The following is a 14,520-nucleotide window of genomic DNA, read 5'->3' as shown; positions in this document are numbered from 1 at the left end:
CAACAACTGTCAAGTGTCCACATAACATCTGAGTCATACTTGTTGACATACAGGGGAAAAAAGGTCCTAGGACCATAATTGGACATCGTCAGGGTCACCGTGCCACTTTGAGCAGCAAATGAGTACAAATTGCTTAAATGAACAGTTTAATTGTATCACATTCATTTGATGGACAAAGTTAACCGATATATATTAACCGTATTTATCTCCGTAGTTGGTGAAAGTTGACATTTATATAAGGGTTATGTGTTGTTTGTTCTATTTTTCTTTCCCTTTTCTTTTGTTTTTATATGTAAATTAAATTGCCTGATAGATAGCTGCCTGTCAAATGGAAGAAGTTGTTATAGGTCTATTTAGCTGCCGGCTAGAATTTTTCTAATTCCATTGCTTTCAGCTAGCATGATTGTCTTTACACTGTCATTACCCTGCTTTTCATCATAATACAATGAAAGTAAACAGTATTCCAACTGTGTAAAAGGGGTTTAAGTCTCTTAGACCTTTTAAGACAACCAAGATTCATCATAGTAAACCAAATAAAAACTGCTTTTAGTTTATGATAGCAATTACCACAAACAAAAGGTACGGTATGCAATGAAGAGTCTAATTAGTATAAAGCTACACTTACAATACTTAATTGAGATGGTGTGTTTGCATATTAAGTTAATTTGATTATGTTATTTATTAGTCTTTAATGCGGTTCTGTAGTACCTAAAATGAGTGCTACCTTCCACAATTTTTACATATGGGTGGATCTTTTAATCTTTTAGTATAATTTATTATTTTTTAGATAATTTGATTAACCTGGGGTTAATAACACATCTGGTTTCTCTGCTGGATCTCAAGGTTCCAATGCCCTGCTGTGTTCCCCCTTTTTCTTCAATTGAGCCTATTGAACTGAGAACTGAATTATGCTTGAGATAAAAAGGTTCAAAGTATTCACATTTGAGTTGGTACTGTAGGTTAGAAAAACATCAGTACTCAGAGGCTAATTAAAGTACTACAAAGAAATAAGAGAAAAAAAGCTAACTGAAATCTTTTTTTAATGTTCATACATTAAATATATAATTTAGGTCTAATTTCAAACATTCATATGAAACATTATCACGGTTTCTTGTGAAATGTCTTCACACTTTATATTTGAACATGACAAAGATCACCTTTTATTTTGCCCATTTCAATACAAAGGTCAATATAATTTGATTGACCAGAGACACAAGTACAATATACATATAGCAGAACAAGGAAGCAAAAAATGTAAACCTGAACAGACTTACCACTACAGTTACATCAATATCATCACCAGTATGAAACATGTGCTTACATTAAATTGAGGACCATTAGCCATGACAATGTTTAGGCATAGAAACATTTGGCAAGAATGGAAACCAGCCATTAAAAAATACCCACCTTTAGCATTGTTGTCTTCTGGAAGCACGGACAGGCAAAAAGAAAGAGAGGAAGACATTCATTAAGCAGCATGCAGACTAGTACTGGCCATTGCATGTCGTAACCATGCGAGGCATTAAACATCACATGCAAGTGACCTATTGTAACCCCATCAGAGGAAAAGCTGATCAATGCATAGGCTACTACTACTGTTTGTCTTGACTAAATTCTAAATATTTTAAATAATTTTGAAGAGTTAACTTCTGTTAAACAAGTCTTTATTGATGGCACATAAAAACTTGCCTCACTGCGAAAGGATTGAAGAACCCGTATTGATCATGAGACATAAGATAATAAGATGATAAAAAGCACATGTTGGGGCTTGAGGCCAAATCATTCTGTTGTTTTGGCTCATTAATTTATTTATTTGGCTTTTATGTTTAACATGATGAACTGCAACAACTATTTAATTCAAAAGAATCAATGGAATCTGTGAATTTGTCTTCCTTCTTTTTAAATGAAAAGCTGCTCTGCACCACAAAAATAAATACCTAAATAGATAGAGTTGGCTGTGGTTTAGCAATGCCACCAAGGTTTCAGAACGGGCAGTGGGGTCATGTGGATGCAATTCTATTCAGGTGATTTGTTTACGGTACCGAAAGCAATGACCAATGAGCGTGTATTGTCATTGTCAAGGGAGATTGCCTGGCAGGTGAAAAGTCTCTATCATTAACTATTCCAATCAAAGTGATGTTTGTGGAGGTGATAAAACTGCCATTTAAAAATATGTCACTCTAATAAAGCAAATAGGTGAGGTGAACATCATGCTACCAGTGGGGAAATAAAATGGTTTGACAAAATGATGCGACTGGGAACATGCAAAACCAAAGGAATGAGAGTGTTTGAAGGCCTGACCGCCTACAAAAAAGAACAACATATAGTCAGTCAACAGTTCTGTTCCTCACTGAGCTAAACATTTGCCTGGAGACTTATTCCATACTTAAATATTCAAAATCATAATAGCAGAAATACAAAAAAAATGGCATTGAATGGAGAAGAAAAATAATAATTTGATGATAATTATTTATTTAAATTTTTCAATAAAACAATCATGAACCGACATCACAGAGACATTAGCATGCAATGTATTATCAGTATTTGTACGACAAAAATTGGTCCCGTGATCAATCCCATTACTGTAACCTTGCGGCCAGCTGGGAACAAGAGCCCAATTTGTGCTACAAAATAAATTCCTACCTCTTTAAAATGGTTTCTTGCCCAGATTGAAAGCGTTTGTTTGACCCAAAACTTACCATCACCACTGGTTCCCATTCCAAATCAGACATCATGCACAACAAAAAACAATCCAAATCGCCATTTTGTGAACAAATTACAAGGCAACAGAACAGTTCCGAACAATTTAATTGAATTTGGTGGAAAATGTGTGTGTTTTACATACTGTACGTTTTGTAATAGTTGTTCCTAAATATGAAGTACTATAATCAAATAAAATAGCACCTCATTGATCTAGGTCCTAGAGGGGAAAAAAAACATTACGGATATGTGAGTGAGATTTAAAAAAATATTTAAATGTATTATTAAAAAAATTTCTAAACATGAAGTTAAAACACAAACTCATGTTAAACTTTGATACATTTTATTCTTATCAGCTTTAAGGACAGACTAGCATCGTCTTTCTTATAAGATCCAGTAGATAAATGAAATTCTGTTGTGACAGAAACTAAAAAGGTGCCCTTTGTTCACAAAAGGTTAGCCTGATGATGAAAAGCACACTGCTGAAAAAGCATTATAACAAGGCTAGCATGAAGCTGGCAGATGCAAAGTGACCACATGAGAAGATGAAATTAAAAGAATAATGACCGTTTGCTGATGCCAAGAACCCACAGAGTGACATTTCCTTTTGCTAGAATAACTAACATTTCGTCCCACTGTATTTCAGTTCAACGGCTGGCCTGTTTAAAAGCATTGTTTTGATAGGTGCACTGTGGATTGTTGAAAGGTTCTAGTTAAATTAACACAGTTTAATAGTGATTCCCTTCCTCCAATTATTTGTGATCAAAACCAAATTCAAATCACATTTAGAATAACAATAACTAATTTATAGTATTATTTAATTACAGCTTGATGTGCATGCAGTCTATAGTGCATTATATCAGATAGTAACACATTGTATTCACACACAGATCTGCAATTAATTTCATCCCAACAGGGGAGAAAGATAATTAACTAAGAACAGCAGGCTTCTCATTGTGATAGGAAAAAAAACAATATTCCAGATCATTTGATTTGACAAAGGATTATACTACAACTTTGCAAGTAGTAAAAGTAGTTTCTGTGAGATTTTCAGTGGCCACACTCAACAAGGTTTCATTCTGTGGTGTTTTGAAGGAAATAAGCTTTCCTCTTAACAGAAGTATCACCTGACAGACACCATTAAAAAAAAACACACACACACTCACAAACACACTCACTTTATTTCACAAATGTACCCAGCTGGTTACACCCTAATCCAGAGATGTAAATCCATTTAATCCCCTTGACAAAGTGATCCCGGTGCTATTGTGCTGGTAACACTACACCAAAATGCACTCAACTGTCTATCAGATGATCTGCATCACTGATGGCCTTGTGCTGGCCTGGTGATCATGCGCTTGGTGCACGGCTCATTGAAAATAATCACATTACTATTCAAACTGAGGCCTCGCTAGATGAAACATGCGGGGAGCGACGACAGAAATAAATCAAAGATGGGGAATCAATCCCCCAATTGATTTGTTTTCTTACTTCATGAAGACATGACTCTGTCACCTCAACAGCACCTTCACTCTCCGGCTGAGAGCTCAAATCTATGACAACTGACTAGAGCCAAAGTGACAGTCCAAAGAAAACTAGCAGTGCTCAATCCACCACTATACACTGAGCCGGCTACCGTAAAGCCAGCTACACAAAATGTCATTAAGACGTCCATGTTTTTCCTGCCGAATGTCTGAAGGCAGTTGGCTCAAGAGACATGTCAAGAGCAGCTAGGACTCTGGGTGACGCTACATAAAGGAACATGTGTCACATTCACTGGAGACAACATCTAGCAATGGATATACTAGATTTATTGTGATTTTTTATCTTACACTAGAGTAGACAGTACAAACGGGCTTGCAGTCCTTTTCTATGGGCAGATCATGGGGTGTACTCTCTTGTCCACGCTGCTTGTGAATAAAGAAGCCTGAACTAAGAATGGACTTGGTGCCTTTGATTTTTTCATCTTGGCTCCAGGACAAAATAATCTCCCTTTCATCCGCCCTTGATGACATCGGCATTGAGGTGCTTTAATTTTTTCAGGGGGCTTTTTTTATCTCTATTGCCTTTACTCAGATCTATAAATTCAGAATTCAAGAGGTTTTTATTCCAACCTTTTATCATTCACTTGTTTTTTGTGAACAAGCCTAAAGGTAATTCAAAAACTAAATGGCTGCTGCCCTTGAACCTCTTTTGATTGCAGTCATGATTCTGGTCTCTCCTGAAAGGAAACACTTTTGAGTTCACTAACGGCAAGCCAACATAAAGTAAGTGATATTGACCCAAATTTACAAAGGCCAAGACGTGCTCAAATAATTTTTCAAGGAAAACCTGTTCCTATTTACACGTTACCATTCACACACATTCATACACCAATAGCAGCCTAACTATCGACATTCACAATGTTGAATAATGTGTTGGTTCAGGGCCGTTTTCAGTTCCATTTTTCTCAGAAAAATAAGAAAATAAGCAAGCATTCATATTGGCATCCTGAAATGTCACATACTGTATAGTCTTTATTCCTATTTTACCCACATGCCTTCTTTCCTCAAATACTATGTGCAATTTTAACTGCCTTTCATTGATTGTTTTCATTAAAAAAAACCTTAGCAGAATGTTCTAGGAGAGACTGGTTGTGTGTGTTATGTAGCAGCTCTTGAACAAGTGGCTTACATTTCTTATATAATGTTGCATACTTTTAAAGTATGCAACATTTAAAATCTCAAAGTCAGATTTACCTTTAATACTAAATAATAAGTTTGACACAAAAGACTAAGTGATTTAATTTTCTGCATTCGTAATGTACAATCGACACAGCTGTTATTCAGGGAAGATAAATACATAATTCTTCTGTCTCAGTATTACATTTCTGTTATAGACTGCTCAGTTTAGAGGTGGGAGAGTCACTTCAATAAGGGCATGTTGTGCAAGATATGAAATGTATTATCAGCAAAATTAAAAGAAAATAAGTAATGTCTTAAATAATGATCAATATTTTGAATTATTAAGCAAGTGACGCTTCCTAATGAAAGCAGTTTGGTTCCATCTTAAATAGCCTCAAACTCAAGCAGTTCATCATGCTAGCATTGCTTTGAAAAAGTAGGTCAACTACCACTATGTTTCATTGTGGAAAAAGCTGCAGCAAATCTGAAGCTTTGATTTGTCATTTATAATACAAGACAAATAATAAATACAGGCATCTGCACACTGGCTTTTATTGAATGACTGAAAGCATTTAGACTGGAATCTTCCTCTAAATCTTCACAAACTCCCCACATCCTGCATAGACCTCTAACTTAGGCCTTGGATCCTACAATTCCCACAATGCACTTCTTTCAAACCCCACACGCACACACGCATGCACTCACACAAGCATTCTGTTAACTATTTAAAGTGTCAAGGCTAAACCAAGGACCCCATTACCCTGATGATGTCATCGATCAGGGGGGAATAATGTCCTCGCCATACATGCAAGAACAGAAGGCAGGGACTCTTTGCCAGCCCATTAGACAGTTGTAGATTTGAAAAAATAGTAGCAGGAAAGCTGCTCTAAAATCCCTTTGGCAGAGGTGCTTTATGGCAAAATGTAAAAGCCTTGCAGCAAAGGTCAGAGCTACCACAGGATCGATTTGTTGTTAAATTACAATTGGGAGCAAATCAAGAGTAATGAGTATAAGTGAGAGCTCATCTCTCAGTACCACAGCCTAAACCTTATGCATCTATCCAACAGAAGAGTGTGAGTGGCATAATACAGCTCACCATCTCCCTCATTGATCTCCTCAAGCAACAGTGAGAGTGGAGGGAGAGGAAACAGGCCCGCTCTGATGGAAATGGATAGCTCCCACAGCTGTGGCAATACTGCAACAATTCCTATCCTCAGCATCTGAGCTCTGTCAACGGTGCCAAACATACACTTGCACAACATTAGACTATACTTTAATATCACCTTTTTGTGTGCAAGCTCACTGTGCTGACACTAGACTCCTCAAACTTGAACAGTTTCCAATTACTCCAACAACTGGAGTTTCTCCTCACCTGAATCACAGACTTCAAAGTTCAACATTTGGGGAAAGAGCAGATATCTCATGTATGTCCATATATAGTATATACTGTCAGTCTAGAGCCAACTGACACCACAGCACCAAGCACTGATTGCACTTAAAGGAATGCAAACAATCTTCTCATCTCAATCTCTGCAAGAACGTGAAGGGTATTTCCCAAAATGCCAAAGTACTTCTATCAAACTATAAACTAATCCTTCCAAAAAGGTTTTTCCAAATTTGTTTTCCTTCTCATAAGTGTAAATGGCACCTGATCAAATTAAGTATTTCTTCATTAAACTAATTAAATGAACTCAGGCAGTGTTGTGCATTAAATTAATCTTTTGATACAGAGACAGCAAGGTTCTCGGAACAGACGGTGTGTGGACAATATAGTTCAATCCAGATATTTCCTAAGAGACAGCTCAAACAGAGGGGATTGTGGCAGCAGATGTGCTGAAGACCTCTCTATTCTTTTACATCTTGTGGGTTGGAATGATCCAACAGGATAATCAGAGCAGCTTATTCAGTAGTTCTAATAACCTTAATCCCAGGATTGGAAATAGCTAGGATAGTATTACAGATGTGCAGTAAATCTTTTTTTTTATTATTATTATTGCAATGCAGTAGCTGACACTTGAGTAGCAGTCTTGACAGGGGAACTGAAAAAATCAATGGAAACTGCAATGTTGTGAAATAAGGGGAATGTTTTTTTGCAGGTATTGTAATAGATAAGCTTCATGTTGAAGCAGTGTGTGCCAATGTTCACCAATCACCTCTTCTAGCTAAATATGCCCAGCAGTTTCTTGGGGAAGCAGTACTGTAGTTGTGGCTCCTACTGTTGACGTGTGACAAATCCCTATCTGGAGAGCAGTTCTTAAGCTAAAAAAAAACACATTAATATAGCACACTGAGCATTAAATACAGCTTAGCCCCAAGTACTGTTAAAATTAAGCTACATCCCGTTCCATTATAAATGACAAAAAAAGACAGGACTGTAAAATAGAAAAACCAAATCCCAGTGAACATGCAACCAATGTTTGCCAGCAAAATCTGAGTTGACTCCAGCGCTGTCAATTATCTTTTTTATTGAACTCATAATACGTATGTTAAGGGAAAAGATATAGATATTACAAGTGGAAGCACTAACACTTGTACTGTGGGTAGGAAGTACCTCAAAATGTGACACATAACTTGCACAACACTACAGTCAAGTAAGGTGTATTTGTGTCAGTCACAAAAGGCTTCAAAGTCAAGTTTTTTATTCTCCTGAAAAGTGATTTGTCTCAGCTCTGTCATTAGCATTGCAGCTTTCAAATCACGGCAGTGCACTTTTGACTTGTTATTAGTATTTCAGACGACTCCTATGAAGGATAACACCCAACCAGCAGCATCAAAGACAACTTGTGTTCAAAGTAAAAAATATATTCTCTACAGTCTGCAATTTAAAGAGGCAAAGTAATGCCTCGAAACAGATATTTTCTGTATCAGTGTAGGGGAGATCAAACTGTTCTGAGTGCATAGGAAAACATCCAGCAATTACGCAAGAGTAAGGACGGTGTCTATAAACATACAAACAACAGATTGGTTTAAAGCCAAAAATCTGACAGGTGTCATGCATCTCTATACAGCAGTGCTCAAAAGATAATGTGTAATACATCTCATGGTTTACTCAAAACTCCAATATGGCAGATAAGCATGCTTCAATGAGAAACATACTGTATAACCCAGTTTAATATGTGTGGCGTGGATATCTGGATGTGTTTATTTGTGCTGTGGGATGAATCCCGTTAAAGGAAGAGTCTGGATGTCAAAGAATTTCACAAACACCCTTTGACAGTCAAGAGCAGTTGTATTTAAACAAGGCAGAAATCCACCAGGGAAAATCCCTCTAATCTTTTGATCCCAATATCTGTCTTTGGACTGAGAGACAGCAGTATTCTATTAATCTGCTTTTGTCTGAGTGAAGCTGCAGGAGGCTTCTAGACAGAATGACACTTTCAGAGATACAGTTAGCATCACAGGGTTTTCTGCTCATACAGTGACAGCTCTGTCTGACATGGGAGAGTTCAATCAAATTAAGAATGTATATCAGTCAGTGCGTTTCCATGGCACAACTAGATTAGATTATCACATATATCGAACTAGACACTCGAACGGACCGTGTCACTTGTCTGAGTTTACATGGCCTTTCAGATATCGGATAAATGTCCAATGCATGGCTGTCTCCACTATGCTAGGTGGCACTGTAGCCCTTTCAACCATGCTTTCAACAAGTGTTGAAAGAGCCACGTCCGGTTCTCTTCCGTCAATAACCCATGGTGTAGCCATGGGTGTAGCCTATCACGCGTAGGCACACAAGCACAGAACGAGAAGTCCGATAAGCGATGTCCGATCCCTGTATACATGCAGAGAGAATGCCGACAACGAACGACTTATCTAGGTGTTCTTATCCGACATCTCTTGTCCGTTATTGTGCCGATTTGTGTGCGAAGTAGATCGGATAAAGGTGTTTACATGCAGTTTAAAAGTCCTGTTGAAGTCTTATTCGTTTAGTTACCCGATTATGAGTCTGCATGTAAACGCACTGACTGATTCTTGAGAAGCGGGACAAAAGGCCGTCTTCCAATATTAACTGCCGATATGTTTAAAAGTAAACATATTTAAAATTGTAGATGTTATTAGGGATTAAGAATAGTATGTCTGGAGCACAATTATTATTATGTCAAATATATGACACTTGTTATCTTCTCACAATGTCCAAAAGTGCAGAGAAGTGATTAAAGTTAATGATTAAAAAGAGATTTTCTCATCAAAAGCAACACTAAATAATCTCTCATATCAATAAAAACTGTTTTTCTACAACACATTCATGTTTTATAAGGTTTCTAAGTGGTGGGACACTTTTTGTCACCACCGTCAGACATTAAAATGTAAGAAAATCAGGCGAAATAAGGTGCACCTGTCACTATGAAGGACCTCTTGTCACATTCTAACTCTGCAGAGTACATTAGAGTCAGAAAGGCTCAGATAAGTCTTGTAGTTTTAGAATATTTTACATTCCAAATCTTGAAAGTCCTGCGTCACAACAATGATACGTCAACACCAACACACACAATTTCTGAAGAAGTTTGAAATGTTTTGATCATTTTATTTTCCTGAAGTAGTTCATATTAGCACCTATCATCAACAGAAAAAACAAATGGCTACTAGAAAAACTCAATTTGTTCGGTTTAAGAAACGTTAAATATGTCAACACCGTCAGATGTCAAAAAAAATTATATTCATATACATTTTGAAAATATTTTTTGTGGCCTCTGTCAGCCTTGGTGAATATTTGTGATCACTATCATGGGTCTAGCATAAATTGAGGGAAAATTAATTTGTGTTTTTGGTGTCTGACGGTGTTGACACAAAATATGGAATGGCAAGGTAAAAAGCCCATTCCGATAAGGAATGGCAAAGTAAAAAGCCCATTTTGATAAAAAGGACAAAAGCTGGGAGGTTGTGTCAAAGTTTAGCTCAGCTTATGTTGGATACATACATATAATTTAATTTGCCTAAACATAGGGTTTGTATTTTTTCAACATTGCACTCTGTGTTGTCCCACTTCTCAAGAATCACTGATATACTGTTTATATATATATTCTAAAATCTAGGAAATGAGAAATAGTTATGTCTACACATTTTAAAATGTTTTTATGCACTGCACACAGGTGAGGTGTGATATAACAACTAATACCAAACTTTAGAAGTGCCATTAGCAGCAAAAGGAACCAACACACAACATTTCCTGCTACTGTGTATATGATCATATTCATTGATTTGTTGATTTTATTGGCCCCTTCGGACAAAAGCAGTCGAGTTTTTACGACACCAGCGCCTAAGCACATGCTGGTAGCGCGTGCATTTGTTAAGGAAGTGAGTAAAGAAAAGAGAGACGTAAAGAGAGAAGTAATCTTTGATTTTAGTATTGTTTGGGAAACTCGGGATGTTCCGGACTGCATGCCATAAATTGTTTTGTCTAAGTTCCCGGGAGACTGGGCTCATGCAAAGGCATTAATATTACCTATATAAAAATAGCCTTCTTTACACTGATGGTCTTTAGTTTGCTATTACAGGTCATGTATAATCATCAGAGGCTGTTTAATAAACATTTAAAGGTCCTTGTATGAGATATAATCTAGCTATACCTATAATATTACCAGAAAAGAAGAATCCCTAATGAGAATAATGTTGCATTTGAACAGACAAATGGTCAAGCAAGTATTCTGAGTAAGTGACTGATAGAAAATATAAGCTGTAGGCTTCTGTGTGAGAAATGAAACACCTAAAAATTAAATTCCAGTATTCAATTAGTATTATGACATTTTACATTCCCTCCTTTTCCACAGCCTTCGTTTTAACATATCATGTAAAACACCACCTCCTAATGTAATCAAGTGGTTGCCAAAGTCTTGACGTTTCAAATTCTGCTGGCAGGACATGTTAATATAGGCAATCCCATTGCCACTGATTAAAATTAAATGTGTGTAAGACATACTTACTCAAGCAACCACTGTCATGATAAAAACATAAAGCATACGATAAAATGCACATTTTTACATTATAGGTGCACTTAGGGACTCTATACATGTGTCGGATTAGAACCAGTACAGTTAGTGTTTTTCTTTTTTTAATTGGGGGTGCATCATGGGCTGCTGTTTGCTTGTGGCAAAAAATAAATGTTCTTGGTCACCAAAAATAGCTGATAAGCTTTAAGTTCAGGTTCAAACTAATACTGTAACTGTGGGAAGAGATTAAGGAAAGCTTCCTCAAAAATTATATTATTTATCAGTCATCAACATAAAACCTAAAATATTACAAATCACAAATAAAATTTGCTGGGAGCCACATCCACATGGACCAAGACATGGTGAAGTGATTAATTATTGAGCGTGAGCCTATATGAACACTTGGCTAATGCACACGTTCCACTACATTCCTTTCTCTATATGGCAGCAAGGCTAAATCCGGTCAAGTTATTCACATCACAAAGTAGTCTAACTGTCTATTCTTCAATGAGTGATGTTAGTTTCAGGGATTTCTAACCATATCTTTGTAAAGTCCTACAAAATCTATGCTGTCAACTAAAATTACAATGTTAAAGTGCGATTCAGTCACAGTTATTTACTGTATCCAGTCAATGCGAGTTATCCTCTGAATTACGTAATGCACAAAGTGACAAATAAAGTGCTTTTTTTTACTAGCACTGATTTATGTTGAGCTAATGTACGATGAAATAAACAACATCGTTCCATTTTATCAGGATAAAATATGGAACTATGTGAGGCATCTATGTTATTTCCCTAATGAGAAACCACAGGACAGATTTGCGGAATTTACTGGCCATACAACAGTGCATTTAAATAATTGTTTTAACCGGTCATAGGAATTTTAGTGCGTGTGTAGGTGTGCATGTCTGTGTGTGTGTGTGTGCGTGCGTGTGTGTGTGTGTGTGCGTGCGTGCGGTCATGCATTGTGCAAGCTTTTCGTTGGACAGGTCTGGCGGCAAATCCTGTAATCTGATCAAAGTAATACAACAGCTTTTAAATTACTGAATGGAAAGGAGCGTCAATGTACTGGAGCTAAATGAATGTATGGCTACCTACAGTATGAGAGGTAAGCTCCTAAAGAAAGTATGAGTATGTTTCTCTTTGCTTTCCAAATTTTGATTTCTACTGCCGACTTCTGAATAGGATGGACAAGTTATTTGAGAATCCTGCAGACCAATTGTGGTTGTTTTTGTTGTTGCTTTCCTACTCCGTGCAGCTCAAGATTACACGAGAAAGCAAGCAGCAATACCACATCACCTTGGGTTTTGAAAAAAAAAATCTTGCTTGCTAGAATACCAAATTAATTGGCAAAGGTACAATTTAGGGGACGCTTTTATCCAAAGTGACTGAAGGTACCATGAGTTCAAACAATTTCAGCAGGGATGGCTCTGATGGGAATTGAATCTCTATGTTAGTGCCACACTGAAATGAGCTATGAAGAGCTACCAGTCTTTCTCTTTCCTGCAGGTGGTATTACTGTTATGGTCCGGTGTCAAATATTGTAATGCTTAAAATATTGGTGACAAAAAGGTCAAATTAAGTTAATATAAAAAGTCCAGGATGATAACATTCCAATATTGTTTTAGTTCAATCCAATGACATATGTTGAGAATTCTTATTGGTTTGCGTTTTGGACTTGCAAGGCAAGGGAAACCGGTTTGGTGCTTTTTTTGTTTTTTTTACAGGCACACAAGAAGAAATATGTGATACACCAAGGCCATACCTTTCTCCTTTTCACATTCCCACTGGTCTCTCTCCATTTTTTTAGTAATCTAAGCATAGTTTGACGATTTCAGGAGCCCTCTGTGTTTTACACATCTTCTGTCAATTTGTAACTCTGGTATCATGGCTACATCATACTAGATTTAATGCTGCATTAATCCATGTTTGTATATATACAATGGATCCAATGACTTGATATAATGTGACAGGGGCCACTTTTAGTGACTACCCCAGGGAGAATTATCACCCAACTACGCAGTTCCTCACAGCTCTACGAGTCTTTACACTCGTTGTATTGGTTCCACAGCCACAGCTTAAATGTCTCAGTTCAGTCTCACCGCCTCATGAACCCCATTTTAAGCAGCAGGAGGCAGCTGTTCTCAGTAAAAAGCTTGGATAAACCCCGTGTGGTTCCCGCCCCGCATCTAACACCCGACAACATTAGCGACTAGCTGGTTAACAGAGTGAAGCATTAAGCAGCAAAAGAGCCAGATTCCCCCCAAGGAGTTGGTAAAGACCAATCAAGGGTCTTAAGAAAAATAAGGAACGTTATACTTAAATATATTGGGCAGCAAGAAGCAAAATTGCAAAAAAATAATCAAATGCTAGTTTTGCTTGATGACTGCTGGGTGTGTAATAAGGCAACGGTTGGCTAACACGTTTGCCGGAAAAATCTGAATATGATAACATTGTCAGTGTTGTCTTTACAGGTCGAGTTGCTGGAAAGAAAATCAACCTATAATGATTTTAGTCTAGCAAAGATCCTTATAACCAGCAAAACAACACAAACAAATCAACTAACAATGGACAACTTAGATGATGACATATCCACTATTTCTTGAAACTCCTAAATCTCAGGAAAACGTTTTTAGTCACATTGTTCAACTCATGAATAGAGGCAGTGAGTCAACTGTGTGTATGCAACAAAGTAACTCTAGCTGAGTGCATGATTGTATGTTTTTCTGTAATGTCATCAAACAGAGCAGGAGCCTGACAGAGATCGGGGTTTCAGTCCCACACTGTTGCGTTGTGGTTGTCTGGGTTGACGGAACAGACATCGCTACTGACATATTACCTTGTTTGTGGTTGAGGTTTCTGTCATGGAATCTACTGCAATCTAATGACTTTGGTCTATTAACCTGCGGTCTCTTTCTTCCACGGTTTGACGTGAACATTCAGGGAAGAATTATAGAAGTGAGGAGATGTACAACTATCAATAGACCTTCAGGGTGAGTTGCGGTTGCTGCTCTTTTTCTGAATGTTTTGTCACCCGCCACACTGTGTCTGCTTTGTCACTGTCACTGCAGCACGGTTAAAATTAGAATGGACAGTGTGATATTCAGGGTTTCAATTCTTCTTCTTTTTTGTCTTAACAGTTGATATTTTTAAGATAAGGGCATATTCACATTATTAATTCATGTATGTGCTTGTTTATTGAGTCCACGCCATTAAACTTCACGTGA

The 14,520-nt window shown here is 37.2% G+C and overlaps 1 protein-coding gene across 23 annotated transcripts in view; it reads right to left on the bottom strand.

Moving 5' to 3' along the window:
* The window catches only part of LOC307257360 (neurexin-1a-like), a gene marked incomplete at both ends in the record, with an annotated part of 267,488 nt that overhangs the window by 249,585 nt on the left and 3,383 nt on the right, over positions 1-14,520 (bottom strand). For 4 of the 23 annotated variants that reach the window (XM_080036568.1, XM_080036570.1, XM_080036575.1 and 1 more), the window contains one exon: positions 1,408-1,425. The exons of 17 other annotated variants lie outside the window; for them this stretch is intronic. In XM_080036568.1, coding sequence (XP_079892694.1) covers positions 1,408-1,425 — 18 coding nt within the window. Of the gene's footprint in view, positions 1-1,407; positions 1,426-5,976; positions 5,992-14,520 lie in introns of all 23 variants that reach the window. 2 more of the 23 variants (XM_080036581.1, XM_080036567.1) reach the window with 1 other exon arrangement.

Source organism: Ammodytes marinus (genome assembly GCF_949987685.1).
Source record: "Ammodytes marinus genome assembly, chromosome: 11".
NCBI classification, from domain to species: Eukaryota; Metazoa; Chordata; class Actinopteri; order Uranoscopiformes; family Ammodytidae; genus Ammodytes; species Ammodytes marinus.
Note: the sequence above shows the minus strand (reverse complement) of the source record. Positions and strands in the feature narration are given on the sequence as shown.